The sequence below is a fragment of the Pezoporus wallicus genome, unplaced genomic scaffold (genome assembly GCF_028554395.1).
Source record: "Pezoporus wallicus isolate ANWC-B61680 ecotype Strahan unplaced genomic scaffold, APGP_CSIRO_Pwel_v1 contig_5785, whole genome shotgun sequence".
In the NCBI taxonomy this organism is placed as follows: Eukaryota; Metazoa; Chordata; class Aves; order Psittaciformes; family Psittacidae; genus Pezoporus; species Pezoporus wallicus.
In genome coordinates this window covers 6,425,012-6,439,674 of record NW_026641150.1, presented here as the reverse complement: position 1 = coordinate 6,439,674, position 14,663 = coordinate 6,425,012, and the positions used below count along the sequence as shown (strand labels likewise).

The window sequence follows — 14,663 nt, the reverse complement described above, 5'->3', positions numbered from 1 at the left end:
ACGCCCGAGCCAAGAACGAAATGGCGCCCGGCTCCGGTACCTCCGCGGGCCTTGTCTCGCCTCTCGGTTGGGCGCTGCAGGCACCGTGGCAGCAAGCTCTACGCCCGGCTGACCCTTCACTGGCCCAACGAGTTCGTGAACTTGGTGCACCAGTTTTGTTTCGTTTTGTTTTGTTTTTTAATCATAACAAAAGTGGACTGCTGAAATTAAGTTAAGCAAAATACACAAAGTAAAATTGTACTAGTGAGGGGAAAATACACAGCTTAATTCCATTTCTTCTCTTGGTCTTTTAGGCATTAAGGGCAGCGAGGAGAAGCTGCTGACAACCCCCACTTTTATGTTAAGCACATGTCAGGGTTTGAACCACATCACTAGCTTCAGGAGAATCATGCCTTGTAACTCTCATCACTTCAGGAGCATTGCTGCTTTGGGAAGAGCATGCCTGCATCATGACTCCCACTAGCGTTTCATTTCAGTCACAACAGCAGATTGTGCACTTGCCACGTTCAGCATTACCAGATTGAGCATTGCTTCCATCTACTGTCCAGTTATTAAGAACATGGTGCTCCAGTCATCATTAAAGAACTGCCTTCAGCTATCCTGCATCCTCCAGGCTCCAAAAGCTGGCTTCAGAAGCACGGCGAGTGGAGGCCTCATTATGCAGTCTACTTCTAATGATGTTTACCAGAATCTGGCTGTGGAAGACTGGATCCACGACCACATGAATTTAGAGAACCAACAGGTCCTTTTCCTTTGGAGAAATTCCCCTGCTGTGGTAATAGGGAGACATCAGAATCCCTGGCAGGAATGCAACCTCAGGCTATTGAGGCAAAAAAATATAAAACTAGCCAGGAGAAGAAGCGGAGGAGGGACAGTGTACCATGACTTAGGCAATATCAATTTGACTTTCTTTACAACGAGGAAAAAACACGAACGAATGGAAAACCTGAAACTAGTTGTGAAGGCCCTGAAAGCCTTGCGCCCACAGTTAGATGTACATGTCACTGACAGATACGATATCTTGCTAGACAGGCAATACAAAATCTCAGGTACTGCTGCAAAACTGGGAAGGACAGCTGCTTATCACCACTGTACCTTACTCTGTAACACAGATAAGTTTGTTTTATCTTCTGTGCTAAAAAGTCCTTATAAAGGGCTAAAAAGCAATGCTACTCCTAGTGTGCCTGCAGCAGTGAAAAATCTCTTTGAAGAGGATTCTGGTTTAACTTCTGAGCTGCTTCTGGATGCCATAGCTGAAGAATATGCAACGCAGCACCAAATTGATTGTCATATCAACTTAATAAATCCAGCTGATGAGACTGTGCTTCCTGGAATTAATAATAAAGCTAAAGAACTACAAACCTGGGAATGGGTGTATGGAAAGACACCGAAGTTCAATGTTAGCACTCATTTTAACATAGCCTATAAAGATTCTGTTCTCGATGTTAAAGTAGATATGGATGTAAAGCATGGAAGGATTGAAGTCTGTAACATTGATCTGCCAGAGCAATGGTTGCCACCAGCACTGTGCAGTGAGCTGGTGAAGAACCTCACCGGCAGTAAGTTTTGCCCAAATGAAACCACTGTGATAGTGACAACATTACTAAGAGCGTGTCCACAAGATGGTGACTTGCAGAGCAGATGGAATCTGCTCTGTGAGAATATAAAAATGTTAATGTGACTTGCACTTTGAAAATGCAAGTTAAATTGCTGCTGCTTTTTATTTATTGAAAAAATTAAAATGTTAACTTCTACAAGCTGAATTTTTTGCTTATTAGTCATTCAAACTGTTTAACCTTGTGCTTTTGCCTAATATTACCTACTAGCAATTAGATTTACACTGCCTGCACCCAAGGTTCCCAAACTGGGGGATGTAAGCCACTGCAGTAAGCTGCAGCCCTGTATTGCTCCATGCTGACAGACGTCATTGCTGCTTAAATCAGGGAAGACAGTGGAGGCATCCCAAACTGGCTCTGGAGCCAAGAAGGTACAAATGGCTGACACAAATGGGATGGGGTAGATGGAAAACTGCTGTGGTGCTGCTGCACTGGATCCCCTGGCCTGCATCCCGCTTCTTGCAGATGGTAGCCCAAAGGATGTGTCCCAGGGCCTGAGCTGTGTAGGGGAGAGCTGTGTGTGTGTCCCTGGTTTCTGGTTGAAAGTCCTTTCTTGCAGTGTGGTGACCCTCTGCCTGGTAGTAAGCTAAGCTTGCTACTGCATAGTGAATCAGTCCAGCAGTTCCACACTGGATTAGGGCTTTGGTCTGTGCAAACAGAGAAGGGCTTAGGAAATTCAGTGTAGAGGTTTATGTGATGAGGGTAGGAGAAGCTAACTGGGGCAGAGGTGATACGTGCCTCCTTTGTACCCACACTGCTTGGCACAAAGCTGGAAGTCACTGCTGCCATAGGTACTATCTGATATAAAAACAGGAATATTTCTACATTAGGAAGTATACATGTATGAGAAACAAGTTCCTTATGTTAACATCTGGGACAAAATTAGCTAAGGAAAGGCAATAATGAACTGAAAATCACAGTTTTCACATTAAATAAATAGTTTAATATAAACATTATGAAAGAAAGGCTCAAGATGTATTTCTCTGTTGGCAAATAAGCAGAATGCAACTATGATCAGGTTAGAACAAAAGTAGTTTACTGCTACAGCTGAAGGAGGGGACTCTGCTGATGTGAACTCTGCCCAAATAAGGCAGTCACAGAGTTTATATACCTTTGCGTTACACAACTCTTTCTTCACAAAACTGCCCTTGAACAGCAGTAAAATTTGCAGTGGGAGGTTCATAAAGCAAAAAAGCCATAAATTCGCCCGTTGAGGTGTGCGCAGTAAGGTAGACTCACAATATACAGCACAACCCAATTTACATCAGTGTCTTTTCCCAGGAGGTTAACTGGAGTCATAGGACTTAAAGGAAAGCACTGTATCCAGAAATGAGGGAGGGTTACGGAGAAAGGCTTGTTTACTGGATGACATAATAGCTGTCTTGAAATACCAACAGGATTTACTACTTCTGAAGATTCTGAGAACTGCAGGAAAATTAGGGGCACATTAAGTAGATTGAGAAATGCCAGTAACAGGCAAGAAACAATCTTGCTGTTCTGGCCTAAAGGAAGTAAAGGAGCAATAATGTTCATGTCCTTGGGGCTGGCCTAATTGCATTTCTGAGGCTGTGGCAAGAAGGAAAAGTTGGGTGGAAAGCTAGGGTAACAGAATCCTGCTGAACTTCAAAGACTTACAGTTAGGTCTGTAGGACATTCTGGCCTCCTTGTCCATACAGACAACCCTCAGCTGATGCTGCATCAGGAATTTCACAAGGACCCTTACCTTTCTAAGTGGTACCAAGGGGGTTTCAGCAGGGATCAGTAAGTGGTCCTCCCAGGGGAAGCAGGACATTTGAATCCAAGTCACAGCACCAAAGTCTGTCATGGTGTAACTGAAATACATGGGGCAGCCACAGCTTCTCGGGGCAACCTGTGCCAGTGCCTCACCACTACTGGATAAGCAGGATAACTGACTGCAGGAGGATGGCAGATTAGAACTTATATCCTTATGAATTCAAATGAGATTGCTACTGCAAATATTTCTTCACAAGTCAGTTCAAAGAACTTCCCTGTCACTACTGGCAGCCACACAATGTGACTGGACAATGCCCTGCTGACTCCAGCGGGGAAGGTGGTTTAAACTCATCTGCCAGATGGTGGCATGAGGGACAGCCCTGGCTGCACAGTCCAAACCTGATTACATGAGTCACTGGCATGGAGAGTCAGTAAAATTATTGAGGAACTTACTATTGGATTTCTAATTTGTTTTTTCTCTACTCATTGATGCCAGTTCAAAGGTGTTCCTACTGACAGTGAAAGGAACCATTCAGTGATAAAGAGCTTATATGTAAAAATTCCAGTGCAGCACCAACTGATGTATCACTGAAGGCTTACTTTATGTATGGACAGATACTGCATATCCTGTCAATCATAGAATCACAGAATGGTTTAGGTTCTAAAACCTGTCTAGTTCCATGATGAGGTTGCCAAAGCTTTAAAAAGTCACTCTCCCTGTCACTACATGCCCTTGTAGTCTTTCTTGTTGGCCACCTTTAGGCACTGAAAGGCTGCTTTAAGGTCCTGCCGGAGCCTTCTCTTTTCCAGGCTGAACAAGCCCAACTCCCTTAGCCTGTCATCACAGGAGAGGTGTTCCAGTGCAGATGCCAGAAGTATAAATATTTTAGTTTTATTTCCAAATAAGTACTAAACTTTAAAGTTGATCTACAATATTTAAGGTGGCTTTTTATTTTGCCCCTGTACGTTTGAAATTGCTGGGCTATGTTAAAAGATACAAAGCTTCACATTTGGGAAGCTTAGTGTATTCGCAGCAAACATTCTCCAAAACATGGCTGGTCTTTAAGGCATTACCTACCTTCCTTGAATTACCTACAAAATTATATATATATATATGTAAATAAATAGATCAGAGAAGAATTCAAACAGATGACTGTAACTACAAATAGTAAAAAATAACCTTTATTCCCATTAAATATAAACATATATTATATACAACTGAATAAAATCAACAACAGTGACTAGAAACCTAGTACCACAGCAGCAAGCCAGAGAGTTCCTATGGAATGTTTGAGGGGTAGGTAGACTGGTAGCGTACAGCTTCTGTGGCATGTATGTTACTCTTTTTTTATATGTTATTTTGAAAAGCAGACATTATTATGCAAAAGGATAAGACAGACCACTGCCAAACTGTGACCCACAGAACAAGGCAAAGACCAGCTCTGATTCTTCTTGATAGCTGTGGAATAGACTTGTGTTAGAGGCAAGCGTAAAGGAATAGCAGCTTTAGATGACAGAAGGTGAAATAATAATAAAGAAAATGTAAAAAATAAGAAGGTAACAGAATACAGCAGCAATTAGGAAAAATAAACAGAGGAGAGAGAAGAAGTTCTAGCAATGAACATGCTAGAATATAGAGGCATACTGTATTACAAGATGCAGAAAGTGTCAGTCCTGAAGCGGAAAAGATTTTGGTGGGAACTGCACTGCCTGTTCTTCATGTCAGAATATATGTCTTTGCCAGATACTTGATGAAAATGATCAAGAACTCTTGTATAAAAACAAAGCAGCAGCAGCTCAGTATACCTTGTGGTTTCCAAAGGGTGAAAGAAATACAAGAAAAGACTTTTTTTTTTTCCTATTAGCATAATCCTTAAAATCATTATTAGCAAGAAAACTTCAGGGTATCCAACTTCTGGAAGAATTAAAAAAACAAATTATTACTTTTTAAAGGACTTATCTTAGTAGCAGAAAAGTAGCTTACTGCAGCTGAGACTGACATGACCAGCTGGAAGAACATTAAACTTGCAAGTCAGGGAAAAAGACTGGGAGAGGATCATACACCCTTTCCACACCTAGTGCGCAAAGTATGGAAATCAGGTATATGACCATGCATCGCAGAATAAAAGAACACACAGGAGTGACAAGGAAAAGAATACAGCTGTTTGCATACTTTCCAGCCCAAAATCATGCAGAGGCACATAAGAAGCCCCCAAAATGTCCATATACTGAATACTACAGTGTTTGTATGCAAGGAGCTTGGAAAATGGAATGTTAGATTTGGGTTTGCTGGTAAAGTCTCAAATCAGATATTACAGGATTAACCAAAACACAGCAGAACAGTAGTCATGACTAGAATACAGAAATTAAAGGAAATAAATAAGGCTGCTTATAAAAGAGGACATGTGGCAGTCCAGCTTCAAATGTTTGTGAGGTGTTCAATTAAAGATATTAAAAACAAAATTTGCTCAAGACAGTAAAGATGCCTTTGACAGGCACTATTGAGGGTCTGTTACAAAATCAAGATCAAATTTAGACATGGCTTGTATTACTTAAGATTATGGGAGAAGCACAGTGAAGGAAATGTATAGCTGTGTTTTCTCAGGCTGAAAAATCTCAAATATTCTTAAAACCTACATATCATAAAAGCTGTGCTGGACTAAGTACTTAGAAGAGTTCCTTCTGAGGGTGGAGAGCTGGAATCAAGCAGCATCTTCCAATGTTACATTTTTATGCTTGTAAAAACACTCATTAGAAGAAGTTGTATCTGATCACATTTTCTTTGTATGTTTAGTATGAAAGACATCCACTGTTGTTTCATGACAAGGTCGCAAGTCAAAATCACAGTATCCAATGCTGAAACGACCCTGTGGAAATTAACAGAATGGACACAGTGAACATAAAATGAGCTCTTCTACAGTATAAGTTAATTAAAGAGATCAAATCATTCTTACCTGTGGCCTCTTAAAATAATCAAGACCCCTTCCAATCTTAATCATCCATCCATTGTTGAACCTGTTTTAAAAATTCACAAATTTGAATACTATGAGTATGTTGAATAAAAAAAAGTTATATCCACACGATGCACACTCTCCTTGTTTCAATCACAATTATTTCCTAGTATCACCAATACCTGTATAAACCATGGAAAGGACTGTTTTGTATAAAGAGAAATCTACTATTATGTTCACAGTTAGAACATGTGAAACTATCGAGGGCTGATTTTGTTCAGAAAGGGCCACTGCCTTCTACTCCTTTAACCACAGCTGTAATTAGAAATTGTCTCAAAAGTTAGGATTAAACAGTTCAAATAACTCGCATTCACTGATTTTTTTATATCACCCACCTAATTTCTCGATCATGGATTGAAGATGAAAATGCAATATTCAGCATTACTCCATAATTCCTCAATGATTGTTGTATTTCATCCAAGCCTGTTATCTGCTGACTCTTCCCACTACCCTGTTAAAAGTAAAAATGACATGTTGTTGGGGGTTTTTTTAACCATAAATTCTACTTCTGGTCACCTCTTCCTAAACTCACCGAAAGTTTTTTAGTAATAACTTAAACCAAAAGAAAGTAACTTGGATGAAGGCAGATTAGCAGTTTCAAAGGCAGCATAAAAAGCAGAAACAGATTATCGGTACATTTGCTAAGATATGTAGAGGAAGAGCTCATTCTCAGACCTTTGAAACTAGATATGAATTACTATTTGAGCCAGAATAAATACAGTGATAGTTTGCGAGGTTTTAGCTCATCAAAGCCTCTAAATTGACAACTATATACAACTAGCTGTTGGAAGAGAAAAAAGCCCATATCTCAATAGATGCTTTAGTTTTGATGACCTTTTCCACAAGAAAGCTTTCAAGAAAATATCTTTTCCATTTAAGATTCTGCTTACCAAGAAATTGTTAGTTATAAGAAAACTCTAAATTTATGAAATTACTTATGTTCAATTATCATATTTTTATTTTTCTCTTAATCTGTGTTTTCTGCTGAAGGCATCAGAGCCTCAGTCTAACAAGTACAAATAAGTGATACAAAAATCTGTATTTAAAAATAAGTATTTAATATACATATATATTTGTTTGTGTGCATATTCGCATGTGTTATCACCTGGGTACTGGGAAATAGAAACCAGAACTTATACACTTACTTCATCATAGGAAGTGAGGAGGTGGATCGTTTTCACTTTGCATGGCCCCTTAACTAGCATCTCGCAGAACCGCAGGAAGTTATACAACTGCAAAAAAAAGTTTTATTTAATTTAGTAACTTGGAATTGTTTTAGCAGTTACATCCGTATCAATTACACCGAGTATGTACTTGCCTGATGAACACTCCGAATGTATGGGTCCTCCACCCAAACTTCAGAAACAATCTCAGAAAGGTACTCTTGGAAAACCTTTTCATAGCTGAAACCTGTTGCATTTTCCTCTATCCTGATCTGCTTATGGTATTTGCCATCTGAAAGGAAAAGAACTCTCTTTTTTCAGTAAAGAGCAGGATGTAGTTCCCATGTTACTTACCTCACGTAAACAACACGTATTCAAATGTTTACAGGTACATGGCAGCTCCGTACCTTGTTTCTCTTTTTCAATGTGTTTCTTAATGTCCTCAGCTCTGGTCATATACTCGGATATTTTCTGCCGGTATCGGTGCTTTTTGGCCTCATCTTTCGTGGCTGTCAATCAAAAGCACAATCAAAAGTTCTCTCCCTCCCCATGAAGAGACGAGGGTTCGGGGCCGACCCTCAGCACCAGACAGACCTCATTTCTCCGCCAAACCACCCCTCTCGCAGAACCGGGGGGTGTTTAACAATTAACCGCCTCAACGGCTGTGGCAAACGGCCGCCAAACCTCCCCGCTCGGTACCTTTCACCACCTGCAGCAGCAGGTCGATGCCCTCCTGGTAACACACTAGCGACTCCTGGAACCGAGACGCTACGTCCAGCTCTACAGCCCGCTTCACCGTCTCCGCCCCGGCCCGCTCCAGCACGGCAGTGCTATTGCCCCCTGTCCGCGACATGGGCGCCGCGGCGGAGACCGGGACGGGGCGGCCACACTTCCCGAGGCACCGCTTCACCAGCCGCTGGGGAAACAGAAACCGAAGCGGCAGTAGAGGGAAGGGGGAAGTGCTCATTGTTGCCGTTCCGCCAGTGCGGAACTGAAGTGCTGTGGGGTTGGTGGCCGGCCGGAAGGCAGCGCACCGGAATGGCGGCCGCGGCGGGCATGGGGGGCCTGGGGCCCGCAGCCGCTTGGAAGGTAGTAGTCTGGGCTGGGGGTTGTTTGGTTCGTGCCTCCTCTTGACGGGGGAGAGGCAGCTGGAAAGTCCGAGGAGCCGGTGTGGGCTCCCGGTGTGAGCACTCTGCTCTTCAGCCACCTAGAAGTGTAGTAAAGACGGGACGTGTGCTCAACCGGGCCGAGTTTGAGTGACCGTGTAACGTTTTAGCAAACACGAAGAGCTGTAAGGAAAGCGCAGACAAGTTTTGTCCTGTTCTCTTTACAGTTACTGGGGAAGAGGATGGGGGCAGTGGCACCTGCAGCGTGGGTTCGTTGTATCTTTACCAGGTCGAGAATTCCAGACTCGGTATGTGCTTAAGTCTTCGAGAGACTGAAAAATAGGTATTAGCCTGCTTAATTTGTGTTTTCTGTGGTATGACAGATTTCCAGAGGCTGTGGGACAAGAGAGTTTGTGTTGGGATGATTGAAGAACTGGCTGAAGGCAGAGCCCAAAGGGTTGCAGTGAATGGGGCTGGTGAACCGGTCCCCAGCCACGTTCCTCAGGGTTCAATTCTAGGGCCAGTTCTGTTCAAAGTTTTTGTCACGGATGTGAATGCAGGAGTTGAATGCACCATTGGCAAGTTTGTCACTGATACCAAAGTGGGAGGTGCAGTTGACTCTTGAGGGATAAGAGGCCTTGCAGAGCGATCTGGATAGACTGGAGCACTGGGCAATCATCAGTGGCATGAAACTGAATGAGTCGAAATGCAGGATTCTGCACCTAGGAGAGTGACACCAGGCACTTGATGCTATAAAAGCTAAATCTGAGGTCACTTGTTGGTGTTCTGACCTTTTGAGAAGAAAGGTAGTTAAACATGGTTTTGTGAACTTCTGATTCTAGGTATTTCAGCCGCGACCTGGAGATCATGAGAAGTATGGAGGTGACCCTGAGCAGCCCCACAAGATCCATGTTGTTACTAGAATTAAAAGTGTGATTGGTCGCCCTTACTGGGAAAAGAAGATAATACATGATCTTGGATTGGATAAAGTATGACTGTTGTTCTTTATACTTATTGTGTATATCAGAAATGTAGAAATAGGCTAGAATTAAGGTGGTGTTTTCTTAAATTTTTCTTAATTTTGGAGTTATAAAATGTGGATTGCTTTACAGTGGCTATAAAGGTAATTGAGAAATTGATGATGTGTTTGAGAGCCAAGAAGAATGTTAATGGAAAATAGCCTTTTTGTAGGAATTCAGAGAATCACTGTTTGGTATTGCTCTGCATGCCTAAGGTGAACTTTACCTTTAGACTTCTGCTAAAATGATAAAAGTAGATTTGTAAGTACTTGTAATTCAGTTTTCTCTAGGTCATATTGTTCAAATATTACAGGTACATGAATAAGACTTGTATATTAATGAAAAGCCTTCTGAATCCAAGACTCTTAGAAAGCTTATGTCAAAGACGTCTTTATCCAGATTTTTTAGAGCAACTGCACATTGTGCAAAGATTTGTCTAGTCAGTGTTACATTACAGAAAAAACAAATGTGTGCTTGGTCAGTTTAAGATCTAACTGAAGCAGTCGTACCCCTGAACTCCTGTATTTACATTACGTTTAATGTAAATACATTACTGTATTTACAATACTTTTAACAGTTGGAGGAAATTTCAATAGATTGAGAATATAATGGGAGTGAAGCTGAATTTATCATTTTACTGTAATAGAATTTGATCAAGTTTTCATACTTTATTTATGTTCTTGATGCATGACATTTTTTACTTACTATGTTTGCAAGTGTGGTCTATAATTTTACTGTCAGTATGAGAAGTTGAGTGATCAGAGATTTGGGGTTTGGCAATGCATTTGTAAAACCCATTCTATCCTTCATACAGGCACATCAGCCGATACTGCACAAAAATATCCCTTCTGTGAATTCCAAACTGAAAGTTGTTAAACACTTGATAAGGTTTGTTAACTATTTGCTTAATTTAGAGCGTTTAACGTAACTATTCTAGTCACAGAACTTCACTAAGCAAACTCTTTTGCCTGTAGAATACAGCCCCTGAAACTACCTTACGGGTTGCCAACAGAAGAGGAAATGACAGACACCTTTCTTACAAGCAAGGGAGAGCTTGTCATTAAACGGCATTTGAAACCTGTGGAGCAGAAAGCAATTAAGTCATAAGCTGTGCTGGTTGGATTTATGTAAAATAAAGTAGATTATTTAAATCCTGCGTTAAGATTTTGTGTATGAAATGTAAGCTTAATTCTTCCCCTCTGGTATGAATGGTGAAGGTGATACTGATGCTTAAAGAAGTGTGTACAAATGTTATTATTTGCCCCAAATATTAAATGAATGATAGGCCTGTGTCCTTGTGTTTAAATTTTGTGGCTAAATGTGTGCAGTTGATGGCTTGCTATTAAAGAACTTTGTAAATAGTCACAGAAGTAAGTAGAATACATCTAACTAATCATGATGAGGATATTTTGAGCTAACAGTAACAGGTTTACAATGACAGTGCATGACTTTGGTGCACAAAGGAAGAAACTGGAATTGAAAAGCTCACTGCTTAGCAGTTACACAAGAACTGACTGGCTATCCACCAAGAGTGTCATTTGATTGACACAGGCTTTTCATAGAATTACAGAATGGATTGGGTTGGAAAGGACCTTGAAGATCATCTGGTTCCAATCCCCTGCCACAGTCAGGGACACCTTCCACTAGACCAGGCTGCTCAAAGCCTCATCCAGTCTGGCCCATCTACCCTTTTGGATTGCTTGTTCCTTAGCAAACAGTCTGTCATCTGGCTGTCTCTGTAGCTTAAAAATACCTGAACTCCCCATTTAGGATTAACAGAAGAAGTGATTCGTATCATGGTAACTTGTATAATTTGTTTTTCAGGGAACGTGCTATCTCACTTTATATATATTTCTTGATCCTGACTGTTTAATAATAATAGCCTAAGTGTTGCAGTCTGTGTATAAGTTGATGCTTTTCCTGTTCTAAAATTGCAGACATTAGAAACCTGGAGACCCTGAAGCACACATCTTCAGTGCAAGTTAGTAATGATGGGCTGCAAGCTTATAACACCTTTTACTGAAGTATCTTGAGTATTACTCTTCTTATTTTTGTTTACAGTTCTGAGAATCGTGACCAAAGTTAGGAAGCTGCTGCTGTATCAAATGATAAAGCAGTGTTCATTGCAGTGAGCATGAATGCCATAGTTTAACACAGTGTGAGCCTCTCCCACCCTACACGCAATGTAGAGAAGTTAATCTTAATGACTGTATGTTATGAGAAGATTAGAAGGATACAGTCACTGAAAATGAACATTTACCCTTTCTGCATGCTTCCAGAGAAGAGTAAACACCGGTAGGAGTTCAAAGGAACAGACATCGGTAGAGGGACATAAAAGCTGGAGACACTGTGCAGAAAAGAAAGGAGGATAGGATATAGTAGTAGCACTGAGGAGATTCGTGGGTCAGTGATTCCTGTAGGCAGGCTGAAGGCAGAAATGCACAACTGAGCTGAAAAACCTCCGTTTCTCAGCAAGCTACAGGCTATACTTGGAAGGACACAGAAAATACTGGTGTTGGTCTGATGTACCCAGAATAGCAAGGAACAAATGAAGCAGATAAATTGATGTTGCCTTCCTGCCTTCCTGAACCTGCATAGCATCATGTGCTGCAGTGTGTTATAACTGCAGTCTCTGTGTGATGTTGATCCCTGTGATGGTGTTCCTACAGGGAGGTACTTGTTACAAGCTGAAATTGTGAGTGCAGGGCATCCGAGGTACAGGGCAGCTAAAAAGAGATGGCACAAGTACTAGGGCCCAGAAAATTACTTAAATGGGTCTTGTTACTGAGGAATAGCAAATATAAGACTTGCACCAAGACTGGTGGCCCAGAGCACTAAAGCCAGGATGGCTCAGCTTTGCCAAGCACGTTCAGGATTTGTCTGAGGCACTGCAGCCAACAGAGGGAGCGCTGCCAGTTCTGTTATACACAGTATGTGTATGAGTCAGTCTATTCTATTCATTACACTATGCAGGTGCTACAAAAGTACTGCAGTGTAAACCAAAGAGAATGTGTTAATGAACGAGCTTCCTTGGTACTGTGCGCAACTTAGAAAGTGTGTGATAAACTACCTTAGAGCACAGTTAGTAACTGTTTCCCAAGTACAGAGAAGAGAATGCTTTAGATAGTACCTGTTATTTCTGGTGTTTACAAGAGGTGTTTACAAGAGGTGTTTACAAATATCTTTGACAAGTTGGCAGTTTTAATGAAAAATAAAATTGTATTTTCTTGAAATGTTTAATCTATGTGTTAGTGTGGGAGTTCCTTAAATGGTATTTCCTCCAAGGTCACAACTGTCACATAGTCAAGCTGCTATCTCAAACCTTCTCTGAATAAGCCTACATTCTGTAAAGATTTGCCCTCAGTTCTACAACCTGAACCAGCAGGGTGCACAAACACAGTGTGTGTGTCCACAGCCTTTCATTAATGGAGCATTGTAAATAAATCTTCATGAAGCACAGGTAAGAGATGCAGCCTTTTTGTGCAGGGAGCAAACAGGCTGACTTAGGATGATAGCAAAATTCAGGTTGGAAGGTACCTCGCAAGGCTCTAGTCCAACCTCCTGCTCAATGCAGGGCCAGCACTGAGGTCATAACATCATAGAATATAGAATGGTTAGGGTTAGAAAGGTTGCTCAGGACTTTGTCCACCGAGGTCTTGAAAACCTCTGAGGACAGGGACAGCTCAACCTCCCTAGCCAGCCTGCTTTGCTGCCTGGCTGTCCTCATGGAGAAAAGTTATAGGCAGAATACAGTCTTGTATGCAGTCCAAATGTCTCTTCTTTCAGCTTATGCCTGTTGTCACTTCTCTTCCCATCTTGGACTACTGAGAGGAGCCATCCTGGCTCTGTTCTCCTCAATTATCCCTCACAGGTAGGTGCTGTGGTGCTGCTGTTAAATCCACCTGTCCCTTCTCATGGGGTGATTGCTCCAGCCCCAGCCATCTTGGTGGCTCTCCACTGAGTTCTCTCTACTTTAATTGGTCTCTCCTGTGTTAGGGGACCCAAAACGACACTACTGTAAATGTGGTCTAACAAGTGCTTAGCAGAGGTGTGTAATCTCTTCCCTTGGTCAAGCTGTGCTGTCCATAGAGCCCATGGTACCCTTTGCTGCTTGGGCACACAGCTTGCTTATATTGAGCGTGCTTCTTGGGTAGGAGCTATTTGCCATGTCTGCCTGCTGTAGTATTTATATTCAAACAAATCCTGGTGCAACATGTGGTAGCAATGTGGAAATGGGCTGGCTTAAGAATAAATTTCTATTTCTGTGCTATTGCTCTGCTGCAGGTTCACCGACTCTTTCAGATTTAGTAGTTAATACTGTAGTGTAAGTAGATCAATGCCAATAATAATAATATCAGGATATTTTTAATCACAGCTAAAAATGCTGGCTGTAAGAAATGCACCATATTTAAAACAAATAAACAAAACCACCTCTTTCTTCTCTAGTGGAGCTCCCCTGGATCTCTGCCTCGGTTCTTCCACTTCTTCTTCTCCTTCTCCTTCTCCTTCTTCTTTCTTCTTTCTTCTGTACTTCTTATCCATGGGGTAGTGAAGTGCAAGCCTTAGGGGGTGGAGCTGTTAAAAATTGGATCCCAATGCATACAGCAAATGGTTAGCGGTTGTACGGGTAAGCACACAACTTGGCAAACAAGTGAGGCGTGAATGTAGGCATGAATAATGACGCACGATCCTTCACTAGCCAGCCCCTGTGGTGCATAAGGGGTAATTAACCTGACTATATGTAGCTGCAGCCTACAGGCCCCTGTGCTTAGTTAAAAAAAAAGAAAAAAATCTTTTTGAAACAAGATTTTTTGCCTAAAGTATAAAATAGAAGCAATTAATCTCTTCATTCCCAAGAGAGCAATGGGAAGCAAGCAGCTGTTTCACAGAGCAAAAGCAGCTTGCTTATGTCCTGACACTCACCAGGGTCCTTCCCCAGTGCAGGGAGCTGACAGCGGAGACAGCTTTGTTCTGGCCAAAGGGTTGGCTGAAATGTTCAGGGACTGCCTTTCAG

General features: G+C 41.7%; 3 protein-coding genes across 3 annotated transcripts; 2 read left to right on the top strand and 1 right to left on the bottom strand.

Moving 5' to 3' along the window:
- Positions 1-128: 128 nt before the first annotated feature.
- LIPT1 (lipoyltransferase 1) lies at positions 129-1,757 on the top strand. The gene is given in 3 exon segments (XM_057422349.1): positions 129-144; positions 294-501; positions 504-1,757. Coding segments are annotated over 2 exon segments (1,230 nt in total). The 5' UTR covers positions 129-144; positions 294-449; the 3' UTR covers positions 1,682-1,757.
- A 4,356-nt stretch (positions 1,758-6,113) lies between these two features.
- On the bottom strand, positions 6,114-8,427 carry MITD1 (microtubule interacting and trafficking domain containing 1). Its single transcript, XM_057422328.1, has 7 exons — positions 8,224-8,427; positions 7,932-8,033; positions 7,680-7,816; positions 7,507-7,593; positions 6,697-6,812; positions 6,305-6,365; positions 6,114-6,217 (listed from the first exon to the last, which is right to left on the bottom strand). Exons 1-7 carry the CDS (start codon positions 8,375-8,377, stop codon positions 6,122-6,124), a joined length of 753 nt encoding a protein of 250 aa, XP_057278311.1. The 5' UTR covers positions 8,378-8,427; the 3' UTR covers positions 6,114-6,121.
- Positions 8,428-8,562: 135 nt separating this feature from the next.
- Positions 8,563-10,800, top strand: MRPL30 (mitochondrial ribosomal protein L30). The gene is made up of 5 exons (XM_057422320.1): positions 8,563-8,613; positions 8,858-8,938; positions 9,473-9,619; positions 10,464-10,537; positions 10,624-10,800. The coding sequence occupies exons 1-5, from the start codon at positions 8,563-8,565 to the stop codon at positions 10,754-10,756; spliced, it is 486 nt and encodes a 161-aa protein (XP_057278303.1). The 3' UTR covers positions 10,757-10,800.
- Positions 10,801-14,663: the final 3,863 nt, after the last annotated feature.